The 26,469-nt window shown below is 46.6% G+C and overlaps 3 protein-coding genes across 18 annotated transcripts in view; 2 read left to right on the top strand and 1 right to left on the bottom strand.

Moving 5' to 3' along the window:
* Positions 1–26: 26 nt before the first annotated feature.
* Positions 27–4,864, bottom strand: LOC114866760 (WD repeat-containing protein 5). The gene is made up of 14 exons (XM_029168901.3): positions 4,670–4,864; positions 3,940–4,049; positions 3,689–3,797; positions 3,502–3,575; positions 3,196–3,285; positions 2,786–2,875; positions 2,564–2,647; positions 2,419–2,474; positions 2,124–2,170; positions 1,856–1,931; positions 1,648–1,681; positions 1,341–1,415; positions 1,139–1,226; positions 27–949 (listed from the first exon to the last, which is right to left on the bottom strand). The coding sequence occupies exons 2-14, from the start codon at positions 4,015–4,017 to the stop codon at positions 849–851; spliced, it is 1,002 nt and encodes a 333-aa protein (XP_029024734.1). The 5' UTR covers positions 4,018–4,049; positions 4,670–4,864; the 3' UTR covers positions 27–848.
* An 82-nt stretch (positions 4,865–4,946) lies between these two features.
* On the top strand, positions 4,947–9,172 carry LOC114866756 (bromodomain-containing protein 3-like). 4 transcript variants are annotated; one of them, XM_055513467.1, is made up of 11 exons: positions 4,947–4,962; positions 6,026–6,351; positions 6,653–6,790; positions 6,878–7,013; positions 7,287–7,339; positions 7,439–7,765; positions 7,849–7,977; positions 8,066–8,236; positions 8,366–8,488; positions 8,575–8,845; positions 8,959–9,172. In XM_055513467.1, exons 2-11 carry the CDS (start codon positions 6,160–6,162, stop codon positions 9,051–9,053), a joined length of 1,635 nt encoding a protein of 544 aa, XP_055369442.1. In that variant the 5' UTR covers positions 4,947–4,962; positions 6,026–6,159; the 3' UTR covers positions 9,054–9,172. The 4 variants fall into 4 exon arrangements, with proteins under 4 accessions (XP_055369442.1, XP_055369443.1, XP_055369441.1 ...); XM_055513468.1 differs by lacking the exon at positions 4,947–4,962 and adding an exon at positions 5,031–5,184 and having other exon boundaries at positions 6,878–7,001; XM_055513466.1 differs by lacking the exon at positions 4,947–4,962 and adding an exon at positions 5,031–5,184.
* A 4,170-nt stretch (positions 9,173–13,342) lies between these two features.
* vav2 (vav 2 guanine nucleotide exchange factor) overlaps positions 13,343–26,469 on the top strand; it is a 102,844-nt gene continuing 89,717 nt past the window's right edge. For 5 of the 13 annotated variants that reach the window (XM_055513464.1, XM_055513462.1, XM_029168883.3 and 2 more), the window contains exon 1: positions 13,345–14,730. In XM_055513464.1, the coding sequence (XP_055369439.1) occupies positions 14,527–14,730 (204 nt within the window). In that variant the 5' untranslated portion in view covers positions 13,345–14,526. Of the gene's footprint in view, positions 14,731–14,818; positions 15,285–26,469 lie in introns of those variants that run through there. The other 8 variants (XM_055513465.1, XM_055513463.1, XM_029168882.3 and 5 more) reach the window with 4 other exon arrangements.

The following is a 26,469-nucleotide window of genomic DNA, read 5'->3' as shown; positions in this document are numbered from 1 at the left end:
ACACCAGTTGATTTTGTTGCTATTCGATAATGTAAAACATACAAAAACATCTTTTATTAAGAATTTGCAGGTCGCAGCCGCCGAAGACAAACACAAACTCCACAAAGTCCAGGTTAAGTACAGAGAACAGACGCTGTCGGGTTTGTGCGCACAACTATGAACTAATCAAGCAAAAGCAAAGCATGAAAAAAAAACACAATGTGTGACATATATACAAATCCTAGAACACAAGCTGCATTTAGTCACTTTATTTTAAAAGTAGCGGCTAAACACACTGTCCTTATCTGTGGTGGAGGTTTGCTCACACTTAAGTCACGTCCTGGTTCGTTGCTCAAAATTAGGACTGAATCATTACAAAATTGGAAAATTCCTTCTTATGGCACACAGCACTCTGGGTTCTGACATTTAGTGGGGTTTAAATGATAAAGTGATCGCTTCAACAACGTTACCATCAGACAAAAGACTAGGTTGTTAACCAAAGCTTGGATGCTACTATACAATACACAAGCAATTATAAGACAAAGAAGGCCAAATAACCATTACATTTATTGTACAAGGCTGAAGACGTGTGTTGTGACCGACATCAAGGTTAGAGTTGTGTCAAAAATACGGACGCACCAGAATTATGGCACCACAGGAACCAAATCTGGCACATTAACAGGCAGTTGGAGACTTTGATGTGATGAGAAGCACTACTGATGTGCGTTATTTGGCTGTTGGTGGGTGAATTTTATTACCTTAAAGCCGTCTGCATCCAGCAGAAAAAAGTCTTTTATAACAAAAAGGAATGGGGGAGGACAATCAAACTATAAAAGAAAATATGAATGGTTGGACAGATTCACTCGGTCTTAGCAGTCGCTTTTCCATAACTTGATGGTTTTGTCATTTTCTAAAGCTGCAGATGCGATGATGTTCTCTGTTGGGTGGCAGGCGGTCGAAATGACGACGTCTGAAAAGAGGAGAAGCAAAATGGAAACGGCGCTAAACAGCAGATGATGACTCTGAACAGGCTACTACCACAATATTAATTCTTTAAAATTACAACAAATATCGGGATCTTGTAGCAGAAACTGTTTCAGACCTGGACCCTCTTACTGCTATAGACAGGTTAATGAAACTAACATGACGCCTCCTTTACCTGTGTGGCCCTGAAGTTTCTGGACGATCTCCTTCGTCTGCAGATTCCAGATGTAAACCATGTTGTCCTCAGAGCCAGACACGATCCACTGCAAAAAAATTAGACGCTTAGGTTCAAAGGCAGTGGACGGCACAGGTTGGCTGTAAATGTCTATACAAAGTTTGAGGTCAAGTCCTGTCTGCTGCTGTCAGCACATTCTTACCTTTCCACCGGTGACTGAGAAATTAGCAAATATGCAGTACTTCTCATTTTTATGGCCCGTGTACGTTTTTAAGCACTGAAACATGAAGAAAACAAAGATGTATGTATGTAAGACAAAAATGATAAATTTTTAGATTTAGGCAACACACATGAACTTAAAAGACCTAAATCAAGAAATTTAAGGTATCAGTAAAAATAAATACTGATCACAGGGTTAGTATGTAAGTTATACACTATGCATACTTTAAACTGCGTCTTATAATAAAATAAATCACACCCGTTAATTTAATTATTTCATATCACATTACCTTTCCTTTGCTGTAGTCCCAAAGTTTCAGCGTGCTGAAATATACCAATACATACAATTAGTTTAGCAATTTATATATTCAGAAACTTTTAAGTCATGAAATCCACAGCTAAAGAAAACATGATGTTGTACCGCCCCCTGCTGGTGAAATCTATATGAAGACTGAGCAGCTACACAACAAACAGGCCAGTGTGACACGTTATACCCACTTGTCCAGCGTAGCAGCTAGGATGTACTTTCCATTGGGGGAAAACTTCACAAATGACACAGGAGGGTTGTCATCGTCTAACATTAAGAGCAGAGGAACAGTCAGCACACAAACACATCAACTAAAGACCTATAAACGCATTCAGTCCTTCAATCATCAAAGTAAATCGCACGGTTATATTCTGAAATAAAAAACATAATGTGGTAAAATCTCCACAGAGAAACAACTGAAGATGGGCTGAAAGTGCTCTGTGTACTGCTTCATCTCACCAATGAGTGTCTTTAAACACTGTCCTGATGCTGTGTCCCAAATTCGGCTGTAGAAAAGTAGTAATAAGTATTAACACATTGCATTGTTTGCATAAACATAAAACTAGCTTCAGAATGCTACAGTAAAGATGTGTTTAAAAGTGTTGAGCTGCTGTTGAGAGCCAGTAAGCATTGTGTCAGCTGGTCCAATGTAAAAGAATTTCTACTTTCAATTCTAATATAATAACTATAATTTATAAAAAATTATATAAAATGGCAATAATGAAATGAAATATAACATTTAGTTATTCCTCACCAAAGTCCATCATAACTACTGGACACAATCAAGGAGCCGTCCCTGTTGAAGTGAACCTGCAAGTCAAGACAGACCATAAAAAGGTTATTGTGAGGTTGCCATGGTAATGTGGAGAATGTGTCCAATGTCAAAAAAAGGAACTCACAGCAGAGACGGGGTCAGAATGAGCTGGCAAGGTTTTTAAACATTTGCCAGTCTTCACATCCCATATCCTCACGCTCTCGTCAAACTTGAAGCAAAAAACATACAAACATTTGTCAATGTTTATGTTTCCCCTCAAAACCAGAGAAAGATGTGTTTTCTGACGATGGCATAACATCTGGTTTGCATTTACTGCTTGCTTTGAGCCAAAAAGCTTCATACTCACCGATCCTGAGACAATAAGGTTGGACTGGGGGTTAAAGTTGCAGCAGAAGACGTAGTTGCTGTGACCTTTTAGAGTTTTGAGGCATTTTCCCTGAGTAAAAGAAAAGTGAATAAACTGTCACCTACTCCACACAACTACTGAACATTTTTCTAGTTGAGGCAACTGTGGCTTTAATGGTGATAAAATGTAACAGACATGAATCCAAAGACAGGGCATGAATTTCATTTCCATACTTCATTATTTAATGCAACATGGCACTGCTGCAAGAGTGAGTAGGCAGGGCTTTACACTGTACGCCCAAGTCTGATAGAGCAAGTTTAAAAGCAGTTACTGACAAATAAATAAATACATACATACATGAATGATTGAGTGATTGATTGATTGAATGAATGAATGAAGTATGTTCTTACAGAGCTCACATCCCAGATCTTCAGTGTTTTGTCATCTGATGCAGAGACCAGGAGGTTGGAGTCTGACGACCAGGCCACATCAGATATGCCCTGCAGATACATGGAAAATAATTAGGAACGCAGTACCAATATGAGCCAATAACACGACAATCAGTGTTTGTAAACTAAACAAACCCATCTGCTTGCGCTGCTCTCACACATTACAGCTTGTAATAGTTAAATAGTCCAAAATACATTTTATGATCAAAACTTCCTCCAAGTGGATAAAAACACAACATGAAAAAAAGCAATTTATTTAAAACTCACAAGTTTATGTCCAGATATGGTCTTCTCAAACTTTCCATCATATGCTCCCCAGATTTTGATGAGTTTATCAGCAGCTACAAAGAGAGAACAGAATCAAGGCTTCTGTATGTTGTATGATGCAAATAAACTATTTCCCACTGGATTTTCTGTGTGGATCCTGGAGGGTAGAGTTGCCATGAGAACTCACATGAACTGGCGAGCCATTCTCCACTGGGACTGAATTTGACTGAAGACACCGCTTTAGTGTGACCAGCTAATGTGAATTTCAGGCTGTAGTTTGGTTTGGCAGGTGCAGACTGTAAACAAAACCAATCATGTTTAAAACCAACTGGAATTTCCCCAAATTCCCACATTTCAGCATCATATATTTCCTGTTTCTACCTGTAACTACCAACCGTGAAAAAGCAACCTGACACTAAAATCGAGAGGCATCCAAACCTTGCTTTGACTGGCAGAGGCTGAGGGCACAACTGGGGGTTTTGTATCAGTCTCTGGCTTTTTGTCTTCTGTTGCCATGGTGAAGAAACCAGCATCTACTGTACACAATTCTGAAACACAGGAGAAACAGGTATGGCTTTAAAGGCTTCTGCAGAAGACTGCAGAAGAAGTTGTGTGGGGCGTTTGGGGTCTCTGCTGGTCCGATTAAACCACTCTGTCACCGAGTAGAAGAGTCACAAGAGCGAACACAGAAACTGATTGTAACACTGTTCTTTTCATGAGATTAGCTAAAAGACGACATTCCTGCTGGCTAATCGTTAGCTAGCTAACACTGGTTAAGGTTATTAAAATCTGCTAAACAGAGAACGTTTATGTAGTGGACCAATGTCGCCATAGTAGTTTGCAATTAAACGATAAAAAAGAATCAGCAAATAAACCAAAGACCGAATCCAGAGCTCTGCTCTGACAAGTTCAACATTGCACTGACCCGAGCATCGTGCTGTAGCATTAAATGCAATGCTTGTTCCAACAGTTAGTGTTCGTATCTACAGAAAAAGATGGAAAACTACCTGAATCTAAACGCTAGTGGGTTTATAGGGGAGAGTAAGGTTGAAAGCAGACTGCTCATGCAACCGTCTACATTCACTGATGGTGTTGATAAATTGGCTGAGCTGCCACGGCGGGGCCCTCCATTCAAACAATGAGCACTTAGACAAAAAACGATACTCACGGGGATTCAAAGCAACTTCGCGACCGGATCGCTACTCCTCGTACAAATTAATAAGATAAATTCGCGTGTATGTAATCCACACGACAATTGAACACATTAAGGGCTTGCTCTTGGATGTTTGCTTATGTGAGAAGGAAGCTACGAGGAGAAGCGGGGAATGTGGTAGCTTGTGCTGCTTTGCGCATGCGTATGACATTTCGAAGTTACGGAAACTCATAGGGGACAATAGATACAGCCAAGCTCTCGCGTGGTTTACCTGAGTTTTCTTCTCAATTATGAGTCTTTCTGAAAATGTATGTATTATTGTAACGTTGATTAAATGCTATAGGCTTTATACAGCACGTTTTCTAAAAAGGTTAGAAAGGAATAAAAACGCTTTAAAGGTTAATATTGTTGTACCACCCCCGAGCATCAGGTGGCAGCAGCCATCGCTGATCCCTACTGATAAAGACAGGGGAGGAAGCATCGCTCGCGCTTCCCACTAGCGGAGTTGAACTTTCCATGTTGATGTAAAGGTAAACTGTAGAGTTCACGGAGTTTTGTATTTAGGCTCAAGTACTGTGCCCACTGTCGCTCCAACGCTTCCTCACGAGAAACCGAATTAGCTAGTGAAAAGTTCGGTAGCTTAGATGCTACATGACTTAGTGTTTTACCTGTGACTTTCCCGTCATGCTCTGCGAAACAACAACATTAGTTATCTGGAGAAAACCGCTAACGTTAGCTACAACGTAGCTGCGCTTCTCTAAGTGGGATCTCATTCAGATACACATGTCGTTGTTGTTGCTAGTGTGCTAAAGCCCTTGCTTAGAACGACCTGCTGCTTGTTTGATTTGGTGGCGTGTTAAAGTGACATGCGCAATGAAAATCAACATGCAAAAACCCAGCACGAGTTAGCTTCTCTTGCCAAATAATTTAATAGACAGACAGGTAATTTGCCAATTAATCAGCTGCAGGAATATGCAGTTACACACACGCATGAGAAGTCTTCCCCGTCAGTGCAGCTCCTGGAGTCCTAGTAAAATCCTATAAATGGTTTCAGTGCAATGGTGGTTATCGTGAAGTTAGTGGATGATAAGAAGAAAGGAAAGACAAGGAAAGTGCAGTATAAACTTAAACCAGTATAACCAATAGCTCCAACCTTAAGCTTTTTTTCACAAATAAAGTGTTAAGCCTAGTTTTAAAAGTAAAGGGAGCGTCTGCCTTCCGGATGGCAAATGCTTCTATCTAAATTAGAGTGTAAGTGTAAAGACTGAAGAAATAGTAGATGCAAAGCTATAGTACGTCCTTACAGTGGTTTAGTTTTTTACGGTTGTACTCTAAAATAAACAGTATCTCAATATATATATATATCAACAGGTCACAGAATTAACATTACCCATAAATAAGGCTGCTGCTGCCTCAGGACCTGTTGACCCAACGGTCAGAAACAACATCATTCAGACAAGAGAAGCGGCATCAGCAGAAGCGATGAGATTCTGTGCCCTGGTGTCATGATGTCAGCAGACGCAGTCCCTGATCAGTTTGTCAACCCTCCGCCTCCTGAAGTGACCAACCCCAACAAGCCGGGCCGGAGGACTAACCAGCTACACTTCATGCAGAATGTCGTCATCAAGTGTCTGTGGCGGCACCAGTTCGCGTGGCCTTTCCATCAGCCTGTCGACGCGGTCGCTCTGGGGCTGCCAGTACGTAGCATGTAGTGGTTTTATACACTGGGTCATTGTTTTCCATACCAGCTTTTTAACTTTTTGTATTGTCATTGTTAACGATTGATCACTCCAACATTAGTACAACAGCAATTGCATTCACATGTTCTAATCGAACACACTGGTAACAAAAGTATTTTTTCCCTCCACTTCACTTTTTAATAATTATTAATATTTACATATGCAATGACTAATAAAACTGAACTTAAGCAAACTTTCTAGTTTCCTGGGGTCTTAAAGTTTCATTTAAATCTGACATGTTGACTCTTCTCTTAATCAGGATTATCATTCAATAATCTTGTCTCCCATGGATATGGGAACAATCAAGAAACGGCTGGAGAACAACTACTACTGGAGTTCAACTGAATGTATGGAGGACTTCAACACTATGTTCACCAACTGCTACATATATAACAAGGTGAGAAGCTTCACGAATGGAAATACATCATGCTGGTTATACTAGCTCACAGAAAACCACATCCTGACAGGCTTTCATCGGTTCTAGCCTACAGACGACATCGTGCTGATGGCGCTGGCCTTAGAAAAGGTTTTCCTACAAAAAGTTGCCCAGATGCCTCCAACAGAAGTTGAGCTTTTGCCTCAAGCAGCCAAAGGGAAGCGCCAGAAATGTAACGTCTCTGGTAATAAACTGGTGATTCTCACATAGACAGTGATGCACAGAATTTCAGAATTTGCGCCACAAATGTGTTGCTTTGAGTATATTCATTGCTCTTAACAATGGAATGTAGCATAACGTAAAATGTTTTGTTCCTCAGTTGTTGCTTGTGTGAACTGTATTTTCATGTAAATTCAACATTTGCCAATTAGGGTTTTCTGGACAAAAAGATTTGTTAGCATAAATTATTATGGCAATTACAATACCAAAAACTGAAAGATACACAAATCCTCTACAGGTGAACAAGCTGGAACTTTGGCTAAACTTTCCTTATCTACGTCGCCTGCAAAAGTGAGTCACTATCTGCATATCAGCCTCTCAGTCACATTTTAACACGTGAGAGTGTAAAGATGAATTAACCTGACCGTGGTTCCCTTTCTGTCAAAACAGAAGACGGTTCAGAAAAGGAAGGATTTGTCACCAGGGACAACAACCTGCATGAACAAGTTCTCAGAGAGCAAGAGGAGACGTGAAAGCACAGGCACCGTCGCCAGTCCTCAGAGCAACATTGATGAAAGGAACTCTCCACAACATGACACTGAACAGAGTCCACTGAGTGAACAGCTCAAGTACTGTGAGAATATCCTGAATGAGATGCTCTCTAAGAAACACGCAGCCTATGCCTGGCCTTTTTACACACCTGTGGACACTGTGGCGCTGCAGCTGCATGACTACCATGACATCATCAAATACCCCATGGATCTCAGCACTGTTAAAGTAGAATACATTGCATTACTTTTAGACACGCAATGATGTCCTGATGTTTTGATGCTGTTGCTAAGATTGCGTTTTATTTGCAGAAAAAGCTGGACGGAGGAGAGTACGAGCATGCACAAGCCTTTGCTGCAGATGTTAGGTTAATTTTTTCCAACTGCTACAAATACAACCCTCCACACCACGATATTGTCACTAAGGGCAAAAAACTTCAAGTGTGTATTGAAAAATGTGAAATGCGTCTGCTTGACTCAGCCTTCTGTTTCACTCCATTCTCTCTCTTCCTTTGCACATTTGCATCAGGGCGTGTTTGAAAAGAGGTTCGCAGCAATGCCTGAGGAGCCTGTGCAGTTGATTGTGCCAGTGAGCGGTGGGACGAGGAGCAACAGCTCCTCGCATTTTGACAAATCTGACTCAACGGAGGAACGTGCAACTGGATGTTCCGAGTTGCAAGAACAGATGGGTGCAGAGCAGGTGGGTTTCTGTACAGACAGCCTTGAATCCCTCTTTACCATCTCACCGTTCACTTCCTGCTGCTTGTAGTTTTGTTTGCTACTTACTATTTTATAAAATTGTTGACTGTGTTCTGTTGACACTTTCCAGCTCAAATCTGGGAGCCAACAGCTCACATCCCTTTCCGAAACCCTGGTAAACAAACCAAATAAAAGAGAGAAGTACAAGATGGAGAACACCAGGCAAACTCGAGACCGTGTGACCTCCAGGCACGTTTTACATTCAGCCGTTGGTCGACTATTCATTGGATTTCTTCTTCATTAGGACCTTTGACCTAGGTGATTTTTGATTTCAGGCAGCTATGGAAGGAAAACAAAGAGCAGGAAACGGATGAGGACTCTCTGTCAATGACATATGAAGAGAAGCACCAGCTGAGCCTGGACATTAACCGGCTACCTGGCATGAAGCTGGGCCGCGTGGTTCAGATCATTCAGTCACTAGAACCCTCGATGTGTGACAACAACCTGGATGAGATTGAGATTGACTTCGAGACATTAAAGCCGTCAACGTTGCGTCAACTGGAGCATTTCGTGAAGTCATGTCTGCATAAGAAGTTTAAAAGAGTTCAGAGTGAGTGTGAACCCTTTAAACCCTTTTAGTGTCATGGTGCTACAGTATAACCCACAGATGTGCTGTCTGCATCTTTAACATTTATTCGTGTTGTTGCTTTCTTTGTCCTTTAGAGAAAAACAGCCAAGCTCCATCTCATCACGTCAGCAGCACTTCCTCAGATTCTGCCACCAGCGTCTCCACTGACTCAGAAAACAGTGACTCGTGACAACTGTACAGATTTTCTTATTTTCTTGTTCATTATTGTTCTTCTTCCAAACAGTTTTTGATGAATGGTTCTTTTTGTATCATGTTTCATTTGTGAAAAATTAAACTTCCCACAGACTGCTTTTGTAGTCTGTTTCTTTGCACAAATCGCAATATCCGTCACTGCAGTTTGTTATCACACAATAACTCCACAACTTAGCAGAATGTTGCACCGCTGAGCCGATATCCTGTGTCTGTCACTTTGTCCATACGGTTTAATTACAGCATGGGTCATAAACGTGCAGCGAGTGTCCGGGTACGTGTGACCACAGACTGCTCCACTCACACCTGTGTCCAATTCATCGAGGATGAATCCAAAAGCATAACGTAATAGCTCCGTGTGATTTTTTTCCTCCATCCACGCTGGTATGAAATCAACTTGCACAAGCTTGAGTTAAGCAATCAAAGTGAACACGATGTTGTTATTAAAATGGAACTGTAATGACACAAACATCGTTCATGCTGTTGCCTAACTCCTTTTGTTTAGAGGCTCAACAATTAATCCTTTATTTTTTTCTGTATCAACACAGAAACATCCAGCAGGGGTCTGGAAAACGCAACAGCTCCAACAGCTGGAGGTGGTTTGTAGTCAATTAACTCCGCTATGAAAGAAAACTGATGTGTTTTTTTACTCTTCCAATGGTTTTATGACTGGTTGCTGTTAATATAAAATGATCTGTGTGTGTTTAGCTTCAGTCCTGCTTTTAGTCACTTGTGGATGTATTTGCAACTTTATTGTGACTCTTTGTTTCTTGCATGGTTTTATGTTGATTATTTTGCTGCTTCACAAAAAGATAGAAATGCCCTTTTAGCAATGAGCTCCTCACTAAGCAGCACCACAGAGACTCTAAGCTGCTTCAATCATTTCCTCCACTTTGTGCTGGGCGGCCGACTGATCTGCAGAAACTGGCTCCCACCCAGAGCTGGCCAGTCCCAACAGCTGGTGCCTCCACCAGCTTACGCTGCAGCGGCTCTCAGTGCTTAGCTTTTTTTTTAGGTTTTTAGGAAAACACTGCAGTGAAGCTCTGCCTCAAACTGGTAGAGAGAAGATAAGAGAATCGGCTAAAAACCTGCGGGGCGCCTGTGGCTCAGCACCAGCTGTAGTTCCGTGAGCGGCCAGGAGGGGGCAACCACGCGCCACCTGCAGCTTTACATCAGGTCTAACGCTGCATTGAAGGAAGGTCTTCCTCCTGTGGTGGTAGTAGATGTGCTGCAGAGACAGAAGCTCCAGCTGATGCAGCGTGGGCGGTCATTCATCACCTGCTCCTCCTCACTCCCAGCTCCGCTTGCTGTCCTTGCACCGCGCCTGCTGCCTGACGAGCGTCCTCACACCCGCCACATGGATCACGGCGCCCAGTGGCCCCTTGGAACCTTGGGACATTACTGATCAATGCCACAACTTCTGTGACAACTAGTCATTTCTGCAGCATCTGGCCATCGCTCATGCTGCTGGAATCCGATGTTTAAAGACCACACGCGCGCATGCAGCTCTCCAGGCACTTCACACAACACACTGTGTTTGCTTTGATTAATGGCTCGCTGCTTTTCATTTTCTTCTCACCACCTCGTAGCCAAACGTTGCCAGTTTGAATCAACGTGTATAGACCCAACTGCACATTCTGCTCAGTAAATGATTTATGCTAAGGTGACGTGTGCTGTATCAAGAATTACAAATTAGTTCGTATTTAGGCCACTTTTTTCAAACGTAACGCGTCTGACGATGCTTTTTACTACAACACATGAATGGACTCTGAAGTGTTTGCACAATGACAGACTTTAGAAGCAGAGCCCATGTTCTCCTACTTCTATACCTGAGGCCTAACTTCTGAGAAAAACTCAGAATCCACAGTTGAGCAGTTTATTCACAAAAATATTCGAAGGCCTTTGAAACATGGATAAAGGTCAAGGATACTCTAGAGAGGAAGATGCATCATTGTCAGATTCAATCAAGAGACGCCTTCATGAATGTAAAGACAGAGGATTTACAATTTACAACAACTGGAACACAACAGAAGAGAACTGACTCTACCAGAAATAGAATGTATGGGATTTGGAGCCTGTGAAAAGTTTCTAATGCACAAAGAATGGAAGGAAAGCGCCATCAGATGATGCCCCTGCAGCATTTAGATGAAATAATTTGACCTTCATCAGTCTGGACAGGATTTAAAGCGTTCCCGGCCCTTTTGTGTAAAGTCCTACACAGCTTCATAAACTGCTTGTTCGTAGCAGACAGCTGTAAATGTGTCACGCACGCGTTGAGACAAACCATTTAGTTTCCTTTGAGGTGAATTCATTAAGAAGTGACACTTTCTCTTTTTTTCTCCTCAGCTGCCTCTGGAAATAGTCTGAGCGTAGCAACACGGCTCCCAGTGGAAAAAGGCTGCTTAAAGATTTATAAGCCACGTTTTGGGCTGATGGGGCATTTAAAGGCTAAGTGATCTCATGGCCCCATTGGCCAGACTCACAAACCATTTATCCACCAGGACCCATTGTGACCAGAGCATTATCCACAGCCATTAAGCCAACTTTAGGGAAGACTTTTATTAACTATGAAGACGAAGCTTCAAGCACATGTTCCGTATCCAGGAAGCCGCGTCACAGAGTTGGAGGATGTTCTGTACATTTACAGAACGTGTCACAAAAACATCATCAATGTCAGCAAAACCGTTAATCCTCCGCTCTGAGGACAGTTAAGCCCCGCGAGCCCCAGTCCTTCCTTCACTTTGCATGTGCACCTGTGCATGCTGATGATTTTACACAGGCCGTGCACGCGCGTCTTCCTTCAGTTTGTGTTCATTTTTACAATATATCCATAAACACAAACATCTCGCTGCGTTTCTGCCCAGAGATGAAGCAGCTAAATGCGCCTGGTCCCCGTGGACACGTGGGCCGAGCTGAGGAGGTAATGAGACGTGACAGAGAGGGTCTAACAAGGAACAGGTGGCATATTGCTGTTAGTGACAATTAAGCCATTAAAGGCCAACAGAGATTATTTTATTAACATGCGTTGACGTTGGGAAATCTTAGAGACAGAGGAGAGAGTCGGACAAATTTGCCATATGCTCGGTTGATAAAAAGCAAAAACAAGCTGTAAACCACACTGACACCGAGCATTAGCACCATTTACGCTCATACGTCGGCTTGACTGCGTCCTCGTGCATCAGAGACGGAGCAACATCGAGTGTTTGAGTTGTGCTTCCTGCTACTTAAAGACACTTCAAGTACATATTAATATTGGTGTCTAGTATATATAAGTAAATTAAAGACGTTCTCAGCTATTTCTTATTAGTTGAAATGAGTTTGGAACGTGACTGAACCTGAAGCGTTGGCTGATGATTTTATGTGTCACGTTTCACTTAATAGAATGTGAAATAAAAGTACAACTTATAAAAGTATGTAACAATCGCCGTGTCAGCGTAATAATCCTTTTCCGTGGCAGACGTTTGAATGTGTCATAGCAGGAGAAGCACAGGTGCTCTCGGCAGTAAGTGTCACTGTGTGACATTACGGAAACAGCTAAATGGAACGGAAAATGGAATTTAACCGCCATTAACTTTATTATTTACACCTGAGCCTTTCCTCCTGTGACAAAGAGCCGCTCGCTGGCTGATGTCTGGTTTAAAGGCCTCTCTGCACGGAACATAAAGAAGTGACACAGGACAAGCTGTGAAAGACAAACAGACGGAGATCTGGAATGAACAGGAATGAGCTTTAAATAAATGCATCACACGAATAATCGGGTAACGAAGTTTATAGTTTTTGATCAACAACTTAACAGTGATGCTTGTTTTGCCTGATGGTTCCTGTGCATCCATGTGTCATTCATTAGTATATATTTAATATGTGTCTCTCACAGACAGGCAACAGCCCCTAACGTGTCCTGTGTGAGAAAGCAGCGTATGAAGACTCCATGCCATGATCTAATGTTTCCTGATGCTGCTACTCTTCTTCTGTGGTCATAACACGCGGCGTCTGCTCATTTACGTGACAGCCGTCAGCACAGGTGGGAAACGGACTGTTAGTGCGGCAGCAACAGCTCCTGGAGCGTCTGATCTCACCGGTTTCACCAGAATTAAGTGTTTTGGCATAAATAAATAAATAAATATACACTCAGGGTAATCCAGCCTCGCTGCACAACTGCCAGCTGTTTCTGTGCAGATGTCAAAGGCTTTGTCGTGTTTTGTCCAGATGTAATTCTTCCACTTTGCAACACACCCAGAGCTCATCAGATAACACGCAAACATCGTCACAGGAAAAAAGCGTTCATTGTGCTTTTGGTTTGGATTTCCACTTTAAGCCGCTTATGTCGCCGGCGCAGTGTTCGCTCCGACCGTCAGGGGGCGCGTCACCGAGTCTCTGCTCAAAAACACTCCCTGAATCCCACATTGTGAAGAGGGAGCCACTTTCACCAAGTGTGGACGCTGACCAAGTTTGATCGCCCCGATGATCGCCGCGCGTGAGCTCGCGTGACCTCCCGCTCACCGCCGAGTCCGAAGCCCGAAGCCCGAAGCCCGAAGCCCGGACGCTCCTGTCCTCGGGGTCGGGGGTTGGGACGACCCAACATCTCCGTCCGCACGGGAAGCGAGGAGTGGGGGAGAGAGAGAGAGAGGGGGCACGAGCGGAAGAGACGCAGAAATCACAAACAAGCGAAGCTGTAGAAACGCGCGAGGCTGTTTTCTGCGTGCGTCAAGGCGCGAAACAAAGTAGCGTTCCGCGGAGAATGTAGAGTGCTGTTGTTCCCCTCCTTCCTTTTCCACGCTTCCGCCGCCGTGGAGCGATGTGGAGGTCGCGTCGTGGAGGTCCACGGATCCGGGCGCCGTAGGACGATCGGAGCGGACGCGGCGTCGTTCCCTCGGTTTCTTCGCTCCACATGAATTTCTCGCCTGTGACGTGTAACTTGTGAGGAAACGTTAGATGCAAATGCAGCGCGCGACTCCGCGCTCCGGTTCCACAACTGCACGGGTCTGAGCCGCTTCCCCTCATTGTGTAGTCGGCGGCGCTGCTCGCTTCACTGAAATGTGAAACACCGGAGAAGTCGCCGCGCATCCAGCTGTTTTATCCGTCAACGCCGCCTCGCGCAATTTGGATTTAAAAAGCGGAGAAAACTTTTTGAGAATGAAGAGGAGAAAGATCCGGCAGCACGCCTGATTTCTGGTTCCACTCGCCGAACTGGATCTGTCGAAGCGGGCCATTTCAGCCTTCACCATTTCCATGTTTTGGAGCGAGCGGAGCAGCCGCGCGTCGGAGCGGGCGTAAAGTGCCATGACCCGCCGTAGCTGCCGCTTCTGAGCCGCGACACCGCCCGATCGTGAGGGACAGAGACGGACCGAGGCGTCCGGCGCCGAACCGCCCGACCGTAGCCTGCTGGTGCGCCGAAGCCCCGCGTTCAGCCCAGCTGTGGGTCGCTGAGTCCGAGGAGCGCCTCCGGAGCCGACATGGAGGAGTGGAGACAGTGCGGGCGGTGGCTGATCGACTGCAAGGTCCTGCCCCAGAACCACCGGGTCGTGTGGCCCTCGGCGGCCGTGTTCGACCTGGCGCAGGCCCTGCGGGACGGCGTGCTGCTGTGCCAGATGTTGCACAACCTCTCGCCCGGGTCCGTGGACCTGAAGGAGATCAACTTCAGACCTCAGATGTCACAGGTGAGTCTCGGTGGATCGAGCTCAGCTCGTGAGCCTGGGTCCCTTTTCACCTGCTCGGCCTTCGGACGCTCCGATCTGTCTCAACCAGCGAATTCCAGTTGATACTGCGTCCAACGTGTTGACGTACAGGTGCCTCTTATGCGTGACTTGTTCACAGCGAAGTGTGTTTTTAGCAGAAAAACTCAATCACAATAGTATCAGCAAAAAAGCAGCAGTTAAGGGGATGAACGAGCGTCTTTGCATTAGTTTTAGTTATTGGAAAGGATTTATTTTTTCCATAAATGTGATTTTCAACAAGAAGTGTAATAAGTTAAGTTCTTTTAGGTCAAACAAGTACAACAACGATCTATAACAGATAAAAAATCCACAAGTAATTAGTTACGTCACCAATTAGCGGTTGCAGCCAATCACCGGATGTGTTCGTTAATAAAGGCGCAGCGCAGTTGCTCGTTAACAAGGTGAACGCCTGAGTGACGCAGGCGCAGAGGCTGCGGCAAATGCTGGCGACGCCGCAAACGCACCTCGGCGGCGGCGTCTTCTACGAGGAGATGAAGGTAAAGACTGAACGCTGCACAAATGAACCTGCAGCAAACGTCCTCCGGACGTGTGTCACGGTGAACTTCCGTTTGAGCGGCAGCTGAGTTGTAAACGTCATATGTAACGTACACTCATAAGTTTAACAGGAGGCACAACTATGACTCCACACTGATCTGTCATTTAAGAAGCTGCATATGAAGAAGTCTAATTCAGAGCTGAGTTTCCTCCACCCTGACGTCCGCTGGTCTTCATTACTGTGTGAAGGCCGTGGGGGTCAGTGAACGCCTCACGGCGGCCCACGTGCGTTCTCCTGTTGCAGCGCCCACGGGCCCAGGTCTCGTCATGTCAGAGCTGCAGACAGCACGTTTGTGTGGGACACCTTCCGTGACCCGCTTCTGTCACCGCAATGTGTGAACGCGTCGGTGTTGTGTGTGTGTGTCTGGGTTTGTGTGTGTCTGGGTTTGTGTGTCGTTTGCTATGTTTTGTGTGTCGTTTGCTGTGTTGTGTCTGTCTGGTTTTGTGTGTCTCTGTCTTTGTGTGTTGTTTGCTGTGTTGTGTGTGTGTCTGTCTGGGTTTGTGTGTGTCGTTTGCTGTGTTGTGTCTGTCTTTGTGTGTGTCTGGTTTTGTGTGTGTCTGTCTTTGTGTGTTGTTTGCTGTGTTGTGTGTGTGTCTGTCTTGTGTGTGTCTGTCTTGTGTGTGTCTGTCTTGTGTGTGTCTGTCTTGTGTGTGTGTGTGTGTGTGTGTCTGGGTTTGTGTGTGTCTGTCTTGTGTGTGTCTGTCTTGTGTGTGTGTGTGTGTTGTGTCTGTCTTTGTGTGTGTCTGGTTTTGTGTGTGTCTGTCTTTGTGTGTTGTTTGCTGTGTTGTGTGTGTCTGTCTTGTGTGTGTCTGTCTTGTGTGTGTCTGGGTTTGTGTGTGTGTGTGTGTGTGTCTGGGTTTGTGTGCGTCGTCTGCTACTTCTGTGGAACGATCTGTCACTGAGAAACAACAAACATGTTTGTTGGTTATTGTTTTTTTTGTCAAACCCAAAACGCCGCGTTTCTCTGGTTTTATTGACGTCAGGCAAACATCAATCTGAGCAGGCTCCATGTAGCATTGAAGCTAAAGCCCTTTTCTCGCTCACCACCGCTGGACTTCACAGCTGCAGCGCTGACGCCCACGATGACGCGGCCGCGAGGCCCGCGCCGCTTGGCTCCGCCCACTAATCCGTTCTGAGCGTCTGCAGCGCGGGCGGAGGGGAACCCTCAGTGACAGATTGGGTTGAACACAATCATGGCAGCCAAACAGTGTGTGTGATTTATGATAAGGGAAGGTCAGAGCACGTGTGCTTCAACAGGGGGGTGGATTAGTCAAATGCAGAGGAGGTGGAGCGCAGCGGATCTATTATTTGCTCTGGACCAAATTTCCTCCCATCAACGGCTTCAATTGGGGGATGATTGATAGTTTGTGAAATGGACTTTTTCCGTCTGAACATCGCGTCTGTTTAGCGCGCGTTGGACTCGGGTGCAGGTGTTACGTGGTTAATGCCCAGTCATTCAATGGGTTTGAATGAGCCCAGCAGGTCCTCAGCCCATGTCCAACCTGCTTCAAACCTTTATTTATGGAGAATTGTCAACAAAAACTGAACTCATTGGTTTTAAATTACTATAAAATGAATGTTTAGGGCTTTTGAATTCAATCTTGTTTTATTTCCATGATTCTCAGAGTCAGGATTTGTGAACGGCTTTAATAATCACACATGCAGTCGATGAGACCATCAGGGCGTCCGTCTGGTTACAGCCTGCTGCTTCTCAACATTCTGGAACAGATCCAGTCCCCTGTCATCGTTTAAAAGGTTACAAAATGGAGGGACTGTGAATGGATCGGAACGAGTGAGCGTTTGTTGAGGAGAAATGTTCAAACGGAACAGAGAAAGTAATTATCACCTGAAGTCTGTTTGAGCCACAGGTGGTTCAATGTCTCTAAGGCAACGAAAGCAAGTTCATCAGCACGGAGCATATTCTGTCTGGAAATATTACTATTATTACTACTATTATTACTATTATTAATGTGCATCCGTGTGAGTGAAAAGGGGAACGTCCAGTCACGCACCTTTGCCCTTCACAATGAGGAAGGCTCGTTCATCTGTAGTGACTGTGTCAAAGCCAGCGGTCGGTGGAGGCGTCATGAAAACCAACGCAGGACGAATTGAAACCCACTTCTTTAGTTTGGGCCTTGTGGAACGAAGCAGGCTGGTGAGAGGTGCTGGAAGCCAAGCGGTGCCAGCTACATGTCCGGGTAGAACCGCTGCTTAGTCATTCTGAACACCAGTGTGGCTAATCAGAAAATAGCTGCGTTCTGACCTCACTCACCCTTTAATCACGAGAACACGAGCGTCGCGTTTCTGAGCAGGAGACAAAAGAGGACGCCAACGAGGTGAAGCTGTTTGAAGGGCAATCACAAGCTGGCCTTCGTTTAAAAAAGCAGGAATGGGCTCCTTTTAAAGGCTGCTGAGACTGTGGTTCGTAGCCCAAGGTGGTAAATGGATGTTTAATGAGCGCTGGCGTTTGGTGGAGATGCTTTGGAGCTCAGAGTTTACACATCCTGAATCCAGCGCCTCAGGCTGTGTCTGAGAGACAAGACCGGGCCCTGCCCTGAGAAGCTTTGTGTGGGAGCTAGTGTGAATACCTTGGGGATGACTCAGTGTGTGTGTGTGTGTGTGTGTGTGTGTGTGTGTGTGTGTGTGTGTGTGTGTGTGTGTGTGTGTGTGTGTGTGTGTGTGTGTGTGTGTGTGTGTGAGCGATGCTCCGGTACCTGAGCTCCGCCTGCATCACTGCTGGCTGAACCCACAGCTGCTCCTGCAGCTTCCAGCTCCACTGGGCTCCGGATCCCACACAGAGGCCGCATCCTCACCGATGGAGGATCTCCCTCCGCTTCCGGCTCCTCCCACAAACATTGGCAAAAAACAGGAGCTGCTGGGAGTCAATTTTATTAAGCAGTAGCTGTTTTGCTTTTCTACCATTTTGTTATTAGCCATCATTGATCATTTATGCTCTTGTACCATTCTAAACTCATGATTGGTTGCAGGTAAAATAACGAGCTAAAACGGACTCGAGGCCGAGTCTCCAGAGCAGCGCATTCCATCATGTAGAAGCAGGATGAATTCAGCAGTCTTTGTTTGGAATCATGGTGCCCCCCCCCCCAGGGTAATTTAATCTCAGGCTTAGGTCTGTTTTGACCCTGTGACCCCAGCGCCCATAGGACGCAGGTAATACCGCTAATGGAGCTCGTTAGTGGCGAGGGGGAGTCGACAGCTGGGGCGGTGGCACCGGAAGCTAATGGGATCGACCAGGAGGGAGGAGCCCTTTGTGGGAGTCCCGCTCCGGAGGTCAGGGAATCATTTCAAATGGAACCTCCAATATTTGTGTGTCTCGCGTGTTGACATTTCTACGACTGGCCTTTTGAACAAGCTGCAGTTTCTAGAATAGAAATGGCCTTTGTTTCCAGGCGTCCGCGTCACAGGTAGCGAGCGCAGCCTGCGGGCGCGCCCGGACCTGGCTGGTTCTGTGCAGGCTGTTTGGATCACTGCTTGGTTCCACAGTGAGGGCGGGTTGTGAGGCTCATGGCTCACAGAGTGGCATGAGGTCACTTCATCAGGCGACGCCTCGCACTGGGACAGGTTTAACACTGTCCAGTCGAAGGCTTGAACTAAAAATACATCTTCCCCCACAGCCAGAAGCAGCAGCCGGAACGGCACCGGCGCTGGTCCGAAAGGATGGTGTCCAGCTGCTGCCGTTGCACTCGGGCCATTTTGTTTCATGAGCTGAAAATCCATTCTCTTAAAAAGCTGAGCCAAATGTCAGCTCTACAAACACATTGAAAATCTTTGTCTCCAAGGAAAGGTTGAAATGTTTCATAGATCGGCGGCGCCGGCTGCTGCAGAGTGGAGCCCAGCGTTTACTGGGGCTAACGTCTCGACCAGCACCAGAACCTGCAGGAAGCGTGAAGGGAGGGGGAAGATTCATCGGCGCTCCACATGTAGAACGGTCCCATGAGCTCAAAACATGAATAAAACGCAGCACATGCTTCATGTGAGGGGGACGAACAGGAAGCCAATGATCTACTTTACTTTAACACGACATGTTGGCAAATGCCTGTGTAACAAACCACTGCCGCCACAGAAATGAGCAATGCAAACTCAGAGTAATTCAAGTTTGATTCCAGCGCGTCCTCCTTCAGTAAATACAATAAATCACCGCTTTAATTTGCCCTGTTTGAGCTGTTGTTTCCAGGCAGAAATCAGAACAATCAATGGCTGAGGGTTTTTCTCATCAGCAAAGCCTCAGTCTGTGTCTGTGTCTGTGTCTGTGTTTGAATCATCATTAGTGTTGCCTACATCATTTTGACAGCCGGTGACGGGCTTTAATCGATCAAAGCCTGAGGACGCGTTTAAGAGGACGGTTTTCATAACTGACTTGCTACTTTATCACTTTCATACTTTTGTAGAGATTCCCCATTTTAGTTCAGAGTATGAGGACACAAGGCTTGTTGAGACCCCGCGGGCTCTGAAGGTGAGGGACCCAGATGTGCTTTAAGTGATGTCATCCAGAGGCAGCTCCCAGCTCATCTAGTAAATGGTGCCGGTGGCTACTGGGGCGGCTCTAATTGTGGGCCTCTGATTAGCTCCTCAACTCTGGGGACGCGTTACACTTTGGCAGGCGAGTCCTGTGCTGCTCACTGGAGATGGACCAGGAGCAGGCGGCCGCATGGACCGGCCTGCTTCCAGAGCAGCGCCGTCTGCACGTGAGAACGCTCTGCTGGGTGCCTTCACTCCACAGAGGGGGAGCAGCGAGGAGGAGGAGCAGCGAGGAGGAGCAGCGAGGAGGAGAAGCAGTGAGGAGGAGCAGCTAGGAGCAGTGAGGAGGAGGAGGAGGAGGAGGAGGAGCAGTGAGGAGCAGCTAGGAGGAGGAGGAGCAGCGAGGAGGAGGAGCAGCGAGGAGGAGGAGCAGCGAGGAGCAGCGAGTAGGAGGAGGAGGAGGAGGAGCAGTGAGGAGCAGTGAGGAGCAGCTAGGAGGAGGAGGAGCAGCAGCTAGAAGGAGGAGGAGCAGCGAGGAGGAGGAGCAGCGAGGAGGAGGAGCAGCGAGGAGGAGGAGCAGCGAGGAGGAGGAGGAGCAGCAGCAGCGAGGAGGATGAGGAGCAGCAGCGAGGAGGAGCAGCGAGGAGGAGCAGCGAGGAGGAGCAGCGAGGAGGAGGAGGAGCAGCAGTGAGTAGGATGAGGAGCAGCAGCGAGGAGGAGCAGCGAGGAGGAGGAGGAGCAGCAAGGAGGAGGAAGAGCAGCGAGGAGAAGAAGTAGCAGCGAGGAGGAGGAGGAGGAGCAGCAGCGAGGAGGAGCAGTGAGGAGGAGGAGGAGGAGGAGCAGTGAGGAGGAGGAGGAGGAAGAGCAGCGAGGAGGAGGAGAGGAAGAGCAGCGAGGAGGAGGAGGAGGAACAGTGAGGAGGAGGAGGAGGAGCAGGGAGGAGGAGGGGCAGTGAGGAGGAGGAAGAGCAGGTCCTGTCTCTGGACCCAGATGGCTGAATGTCCCCCTGCAGCTCAATGCATAAGGTCTTTTTTGTCCTTGTTTGTTAATTGATTTTGACACTAGTTCTGGCGGGAGCCGCTCCGTTTTGATTGGCGTCTGTCGTGATGACAGACTGTCAGCGGCTCCGCTTTGTGAGGAGCTGTTGACAGCGCTGCTTGGTTGAGTTCAGTTTCTGTCTGTGGTGTCGGCTCATCGTGTCTGCTTCCTGTGGTTTGGACCAGATTAGGACCTGTACCTGCACCCCCACCCCCCTCCACACACACACACACACACACACACACACACACACACACACACACACACTCTGCTGCTACGGGAGCCGTGTTTTGTGTTAACCATAGATTTTCAGGCTTTGCTTCGCCACAGAATCGCCACCAGAAGCACCACTATCCCATTACGGATGTGTATTGATCATATCACATAATTGGCTGTGGAATAGGAAGGGCACAGAGGAGGTAGGGTTACAGCGTTAGCGCCAGGCCCATAAAAAGGAAGCACTTATTGATCCTTCACAGCTCAGGCTCTGGTTAATCATGCAAACAAAGTGGAACACTGTCGTTGGTTGTAAAAGGCTGGAGGAGATCATTTCCTTTTACCAGCAGCTCTTGGTGGCTTTTGTTTCAGTGTGTTTTCTGTTTATCATTATGATCTTCACCTTTATGGCCTTATAGAACATGTGTGTTCCGTCTGAGGCGTGTTCCACCTCCACGTTTCCTACTTTAACATAACCTTGAGTAGCTGTTTTCATCTGCCAATTAACAATCAGTGAATAGAATGAACCTGTCGCGTCCTTTTAGTTCTAGTAAACAGAACTTTATGTTTGGGTTTGGTCCAGTTTCCCACGTATGGAATTGTTGTAGGGAGATAAGGATTATTTGCTTTCCTCTGCGCCACCAGCTGCTGCTCGAGGCCTCGAGCAGCGAGTGCAGAAACAGGCTGCAGAGCCTCGTTTTTATTCTGGAGGTTTGAAACCAGCGAGTCCTTACGTTGGTGAGTTTTCTTTTCTCCCTATTAATGTATCTGTAATAAGCTGCCGTGGCGAATACTAATGAAGTTGCAATTGTCACTGTTAACAAAGACCATGAAAACCTACATTAAGCTTTAATCTACTGCTGGAAGTTATCACACTGAATTCTCAGAGCAATTTAAGAAGTCCTCTGTTGGACGGAGAGTCAGAGGGAAACGCGAGTGAAATGAGGCTCCTGCTCCAGTGTTGTCCTGTTTGTATTTAGTCTAAAGCTGAACGTCACCCGCCTGGAAGCTGAGTCACAGCAGGACAGGACAACCAGCTTTAAGCCCACACACACACACACACACACACACACACACACACACACACACACACACACACACACACACACACACACACACACACACACACACACACACACACACAGGCTCACAGTTCTGTGTTTTGTACCCATTTGTTGCTTCAGTCGTGATTCACCTCATGGGAATAAGAGGAATTTTATTGTGTGGGTTCATGTGATGCAGACCAGTTTTCCTGTCAACCTGTGATGGATGAGGTTTCTAAAAATCCTTTCTCAGAAGTGCCAGCTAGAGGATAGCAGGTGATCTTCCTGCATCCAATTTTCCCATCTGAAAAAGGTGAAGACAAATCTTAAAGCTGCTTCAGTTTGGTGTTGAGTGAAAGCAAGAGTAAGATTATAGAGAGGAAAGTAAATTAAACAGGGTCAGAAAAGCAGAAGGCGGAGTCGCAGAGAATATGACTGAGAGGAGCCCCCTCCCCCCAACACACACACACACACACACACACACACACACACACACACACACACACACACACACACACACACACACACACACACACACACACACACACACACACACACACACACACACACACACACACACACACACACACACACACACACACAAGCTCAGTCTTTGATGGTCCTTTTGTAACTTGGCCTCCAAAGAGCAAACAAAGATGTTGCTTAACTGTGGCACTGAGTGGTTTAGATGCCGTTGGTCTCTGTCCTCACACCAGCGGCTAAACGAGTATTTAATGCAAATGTCCTGGTTGCGTTTAGAAAAGGGAGGCTGGAAATGTGTCCCGTGTTCAGTAATAATTAATTCTACTAATGTGGAATCATTTGTGTACTAGGATTGCAGAGCTAATAGTTAACCCTTCAGCATGACGGTGTTTGTTAAGGCTGAGCTGTAACCGGCCCCAGGCCGTTGTGTTGGAGCTGCGTGGAGGTCAGACCTAAATGTGATGAGCGTCTTGTGCTCTTCTTTGCACCTTCCTGCAGCTGCTGATGACAGGCTTCGTTCACCTGTTTGTCCACGTTTCCCTCTCCTGGTCTCTCCGTTCGCCGCTCCCCACCTCCTGCTCAGCCGAAGCGCTGGGCGGGTGTGGACCCCCCCCCTCCCTCCAGCAGTGAGGCAGACAACCGACACATCTGGAGGCAGAACAGAGGCCCGACCGCACCCGGACCGGGTCGGACCGGTCCAACAAAGCTTGGCCTGAGACCGGACCTGCTGTTCCAAACCCGCTGCATTCTTATCATGACTTTGATTCCTGAGCAGACTGTGTGTGGCTGTGTCTCCTTTACTGAGTGGGATAAAAGGTCTTATTTTCTTTTGTTTTCAGGCTGACATTGGTTTTAATGCTGTGCATCTCCATCTGTCTGTGAAAAGCGCCTTCTCACTGATTTTCACTCTTTTATCGCTGCAGCAGGATCATTGTTGAGCCTGTTGACTAGTTTCTGCTCTGAGGTCTCAGTCAGAAACCTCCCTGCACTGATGTCAGCAGCTCTTTCTGCATCGCTGACCCCGTGGGAGGATTTCATGCAGGTGCTGCAGCCAGAATTAGAAGTGTGGAATTAAGGAGGCCAACTTCTGCTTTGCAGCATTTACATGCGTTCGTCTCGGTCTCTGTTCTTTCCTGCCTGTATTTGTGTAGCACAGTTGGCTGCGTCAGGTCACAGCGGTTGGAAGCAGTGGATGTGCTTCCCCCAAATGAATGCAAATTATTCTTACTGTAACGTTTGTATATAATGGGTGCTTCTTAGAGCAGCTGGAGCCAATGCTGGCACATGGAAAATATGATTATACACTTGATCCAAACACTTTTGTTGCACTGGACTGAAGAATTAATTCAATATTGAAATAGTTTTGACTTGTTGCAACATAGAATGTGTCCAAGCAAAACCAACTGGAGCCTCCTCCGTTTGGATTCAGTTCTTATTGTTAAGAGTTGCTGAAGATGCTCCAGCAGCGATTGAGCAAGACTCTGATTCGCTCTGTGCAGTCACACACATCGTGTGATCGCTTACGTCTCGTATTTACATTTGGATGAAGATGAGTTGTCGTGTCCTCGGTAAATGAAGGTGAAGGGAGGCATCTATTGCACCGTTTGCTAATGATGGTCTCTCCTTTGCACTATATTGATTCTATTCAAAAGCCCTGAACGTCCTGTTGTCCTGTTGCGGTGGGAACAGCCTGCTGTGGTTGTGGATGAACAGACCTCAGGCCGCTGAGCCTGTTTGTTTGTGTGCGCTTGGATTTACAACCCTTTCTTCCCACTCTGACCTTTTCACATGTAAGATATTGTCACGCTGAGGGATCTCGGCCGGACCCTCACACGTCCTCCGTGCAGCGCTCGGCCTTTGGATCAGTCCATCCAGACACGCAGCCGTTTCCACTCTGCTGCTTCACGTTGTGCCCGAGGCCCGGACGTGCGCTGGCTCTGACCCGCTCGTCTTTGCCCCCGGCACCGCTTTCACTTTTCTTTTTCCTCTCATTGTTTTTCCAATTTGACTTGACCTTGACGGAGGTGCAGGGACGGTGTGGGAGCGTTTTCCCCGACCACCACCTTCAGATAGGTTACGGAGATGATAAACTGCGCTGCCTGGTGACATCCATCTTCTCCGCCTTCTTTGTCTTTGTTTCAGTGCAGAAGAAGTAGAAGTGTTGAATGAGGATGAATTTGGTTTATGTCTGAGTAACTGGGACGTGGTTCTGGAGGGTGACGGGCTCCATTAGAGCTCGGTCTCTGACTGGTGCAGACGTGTGGTATCTCAGCTTTAACTGTTGGGAGATGATCACAGGTTAAATGAGCTCACTCTCATCCAGACGGCTGAAGGCCGCTGTTGATCGGCAGAACTGATGTTTTCTCGTAGTGTAATTGAATTTGCGCTGCCTTTGGTCGTTACCAGTGGTTTGATTTCAAGAAACGTGCTTTTGGGTTCAGGTCGCGCTCCTTGTTTTGCTGCTAGGCCTGTTTGTGTTAAACAAACAGCTGAGCGGTTCATGGAAACGTGGGCTGGAGGTAGTTTATGATCTGTAATGATATCAATAAAGTTCATTAAGCTGTAATTATGCGGGTAACGCGTGACCGCCCTGATGCTCTGGTGCATGTTAATGTAATTTGCATGTTCATTTCCATGTCTAGACAAATTGTCCATGCAAATGATGATGTAAATAGCAACCTCCTCAATACACAGTGTTTGTGACTTTTCACTGTGGCCATCGTGCTACTGTTTCTTGTGGTGTGAACACTCTGCTATTGAACTTTCTTATTTAAAGTTTTCCCAGTTCACTGCTCACAGATGTGAGCGTTGGAATGAAGCACGAGACGAGAGATTGATGTTTAAAAGACAGAAGCAGCAGGTGCTTCTCTGCGCGGCCTCTTCCACATCTGTGGAGGCTTCGTCGTCTGTTCTCTGCCTGTGATGCACCAGCGACCCGTCCACGCTGTGGCTGTGGAGTGGTCCTGTACCAGCGTGGGTCGGACCCAGAACATCCACAGAGGGCGGGGAAATGGATGCACCGCTGTTTCCCTGTAACTCTACATGCAAGTGCTTCAGTTTTCACCGACGCTGACTTCAGGCCGAGCTCCTTGGTGCTTGGGTTAAATCATTAGAATCTAAGATCACAAAGTGAAGTAGCTTAATGCTCCATCAGATGTAGATGGTGTGATTATAAACCCAAAGGTGCCTCATGTTATCAGGGGTGGTGATTAAAACAATCTGAGGGAGGAAGTGACAGAGAACGGCAGCTGCGTCTTTGTTACTACCTGAAAACAGAAATCCTGCTTCAGCAGATTCACCTGTTGGTTATTGATTGACGAGTGTCTGACAGTTAATGATTGATGTTCAGACGTGTTTATTGCTCTGTAAAATGTAACTACAGAAAGCTGTTTGTTGGTGGAGGTTATGAACACATGAACCGTGCAGAAGCTGCGCTGCCTCTTCCATTCATCGTGACTGATGGAGACTTCCTGTGGCTGATGCTTGGCTTGTCCCACCCTGCATGGATGGAGCTCCAGCGTGGGGGGAGGGGCCACGCGGCCCACGTCCTCCTGGAAGCGCTGGGTGGAAGCAGACAGCTGAGTGCTGGTGGCCTCGGGCCCCTTTCAGCCCCGCTGACCCTCCCGTCGCCTGTGCTTCCTCAGCCACTAATTAAAAACGACCCGATTCCTATCGCTGACCAGTGGAGGGAGGGCTATTGAAATATTTAACCAGAGAGCTGGAACGTTACCTCTGGTTGAGGACGTGGGATTAATTAAAAATGTGCACATGGTACAAGCTGCACATGTTAAATATCTGTAAGCTGTAAATAGAACATTCAGAATAAAGAGAAGCTGGTAATAAATCATGTTTAGTTTGTAATTGCTCTTT

The sequence above is a fragment of the Betta splendens genome, chromosome 12 (genome assembly GCF_900634795.4).
Source record: "Betta splendens chromosome 12, fBetSpl5.4, whole genome shotgun sequence".
Lineage (NCBI taxonomy): Eukaryota > Metazoa > Chordata > Actinopteri > Anabantiformes > Osphronemidae > Betta > Betta splendens.
The sequence above is the reverse complement of the archived record's forward strand: the minus strand, read 5'-3'. Positions and strand labels throughout refer to the sequence as shown.

What these genes read in the sequence shown, in the direction of transcription:
- LOC114866760 (XM_029168901.3), bottom strand. Translation starts at nt 4,017, where the DNA reads ATGGCAACAGAAGACAAAAAGCCAGAGACTGATACAAAACCCCCAGTT. An exon ending in CCTCTGCCAGTCAAAGCAAG is followed by an intron (nt 3,798 to 3,939) that starts GTTTGGATGCCT and finishes TTTTGTTTACAG; the next exon opens with TCTGCACCTGCCAAACCAAA. An exon ending in TCTCAGTCACCGGTGGAAAG is followed by an intron (nt 1,227 to 1,340) that starts GTAAGAATGTGC and finishes ATTTTTTTGCAG; the next exon opens with TGGATCGTGTCTGGCTCTGA.
- LOC114866756 (XM_055513467.1), top strand. Translation starts at nt 6,160, where the DNA reads ATGATGTCAGCAGACGCAGTCCCTGATCAGTTTGTCAACCCTCCGCCT. An exon ending in ACCGTGTGACCTCCAGGCAC is followed by an intron (nt 8,489 to 8,574) that starts GTTTTACATTCA and finishes GATTTCAGGCAG; the next exon opens with CTATGGAAGGAAAACAAAGA. An exon ending in GAAGTTTAAAAGAGTTCAGA is followed by an intron (nt 8,846 to 8,958) that starts GTGAGTGTGAAC and finishes TTTGTCCTTTAG; the next exon opens with AGAAAAACAGCCAAGCTCCA.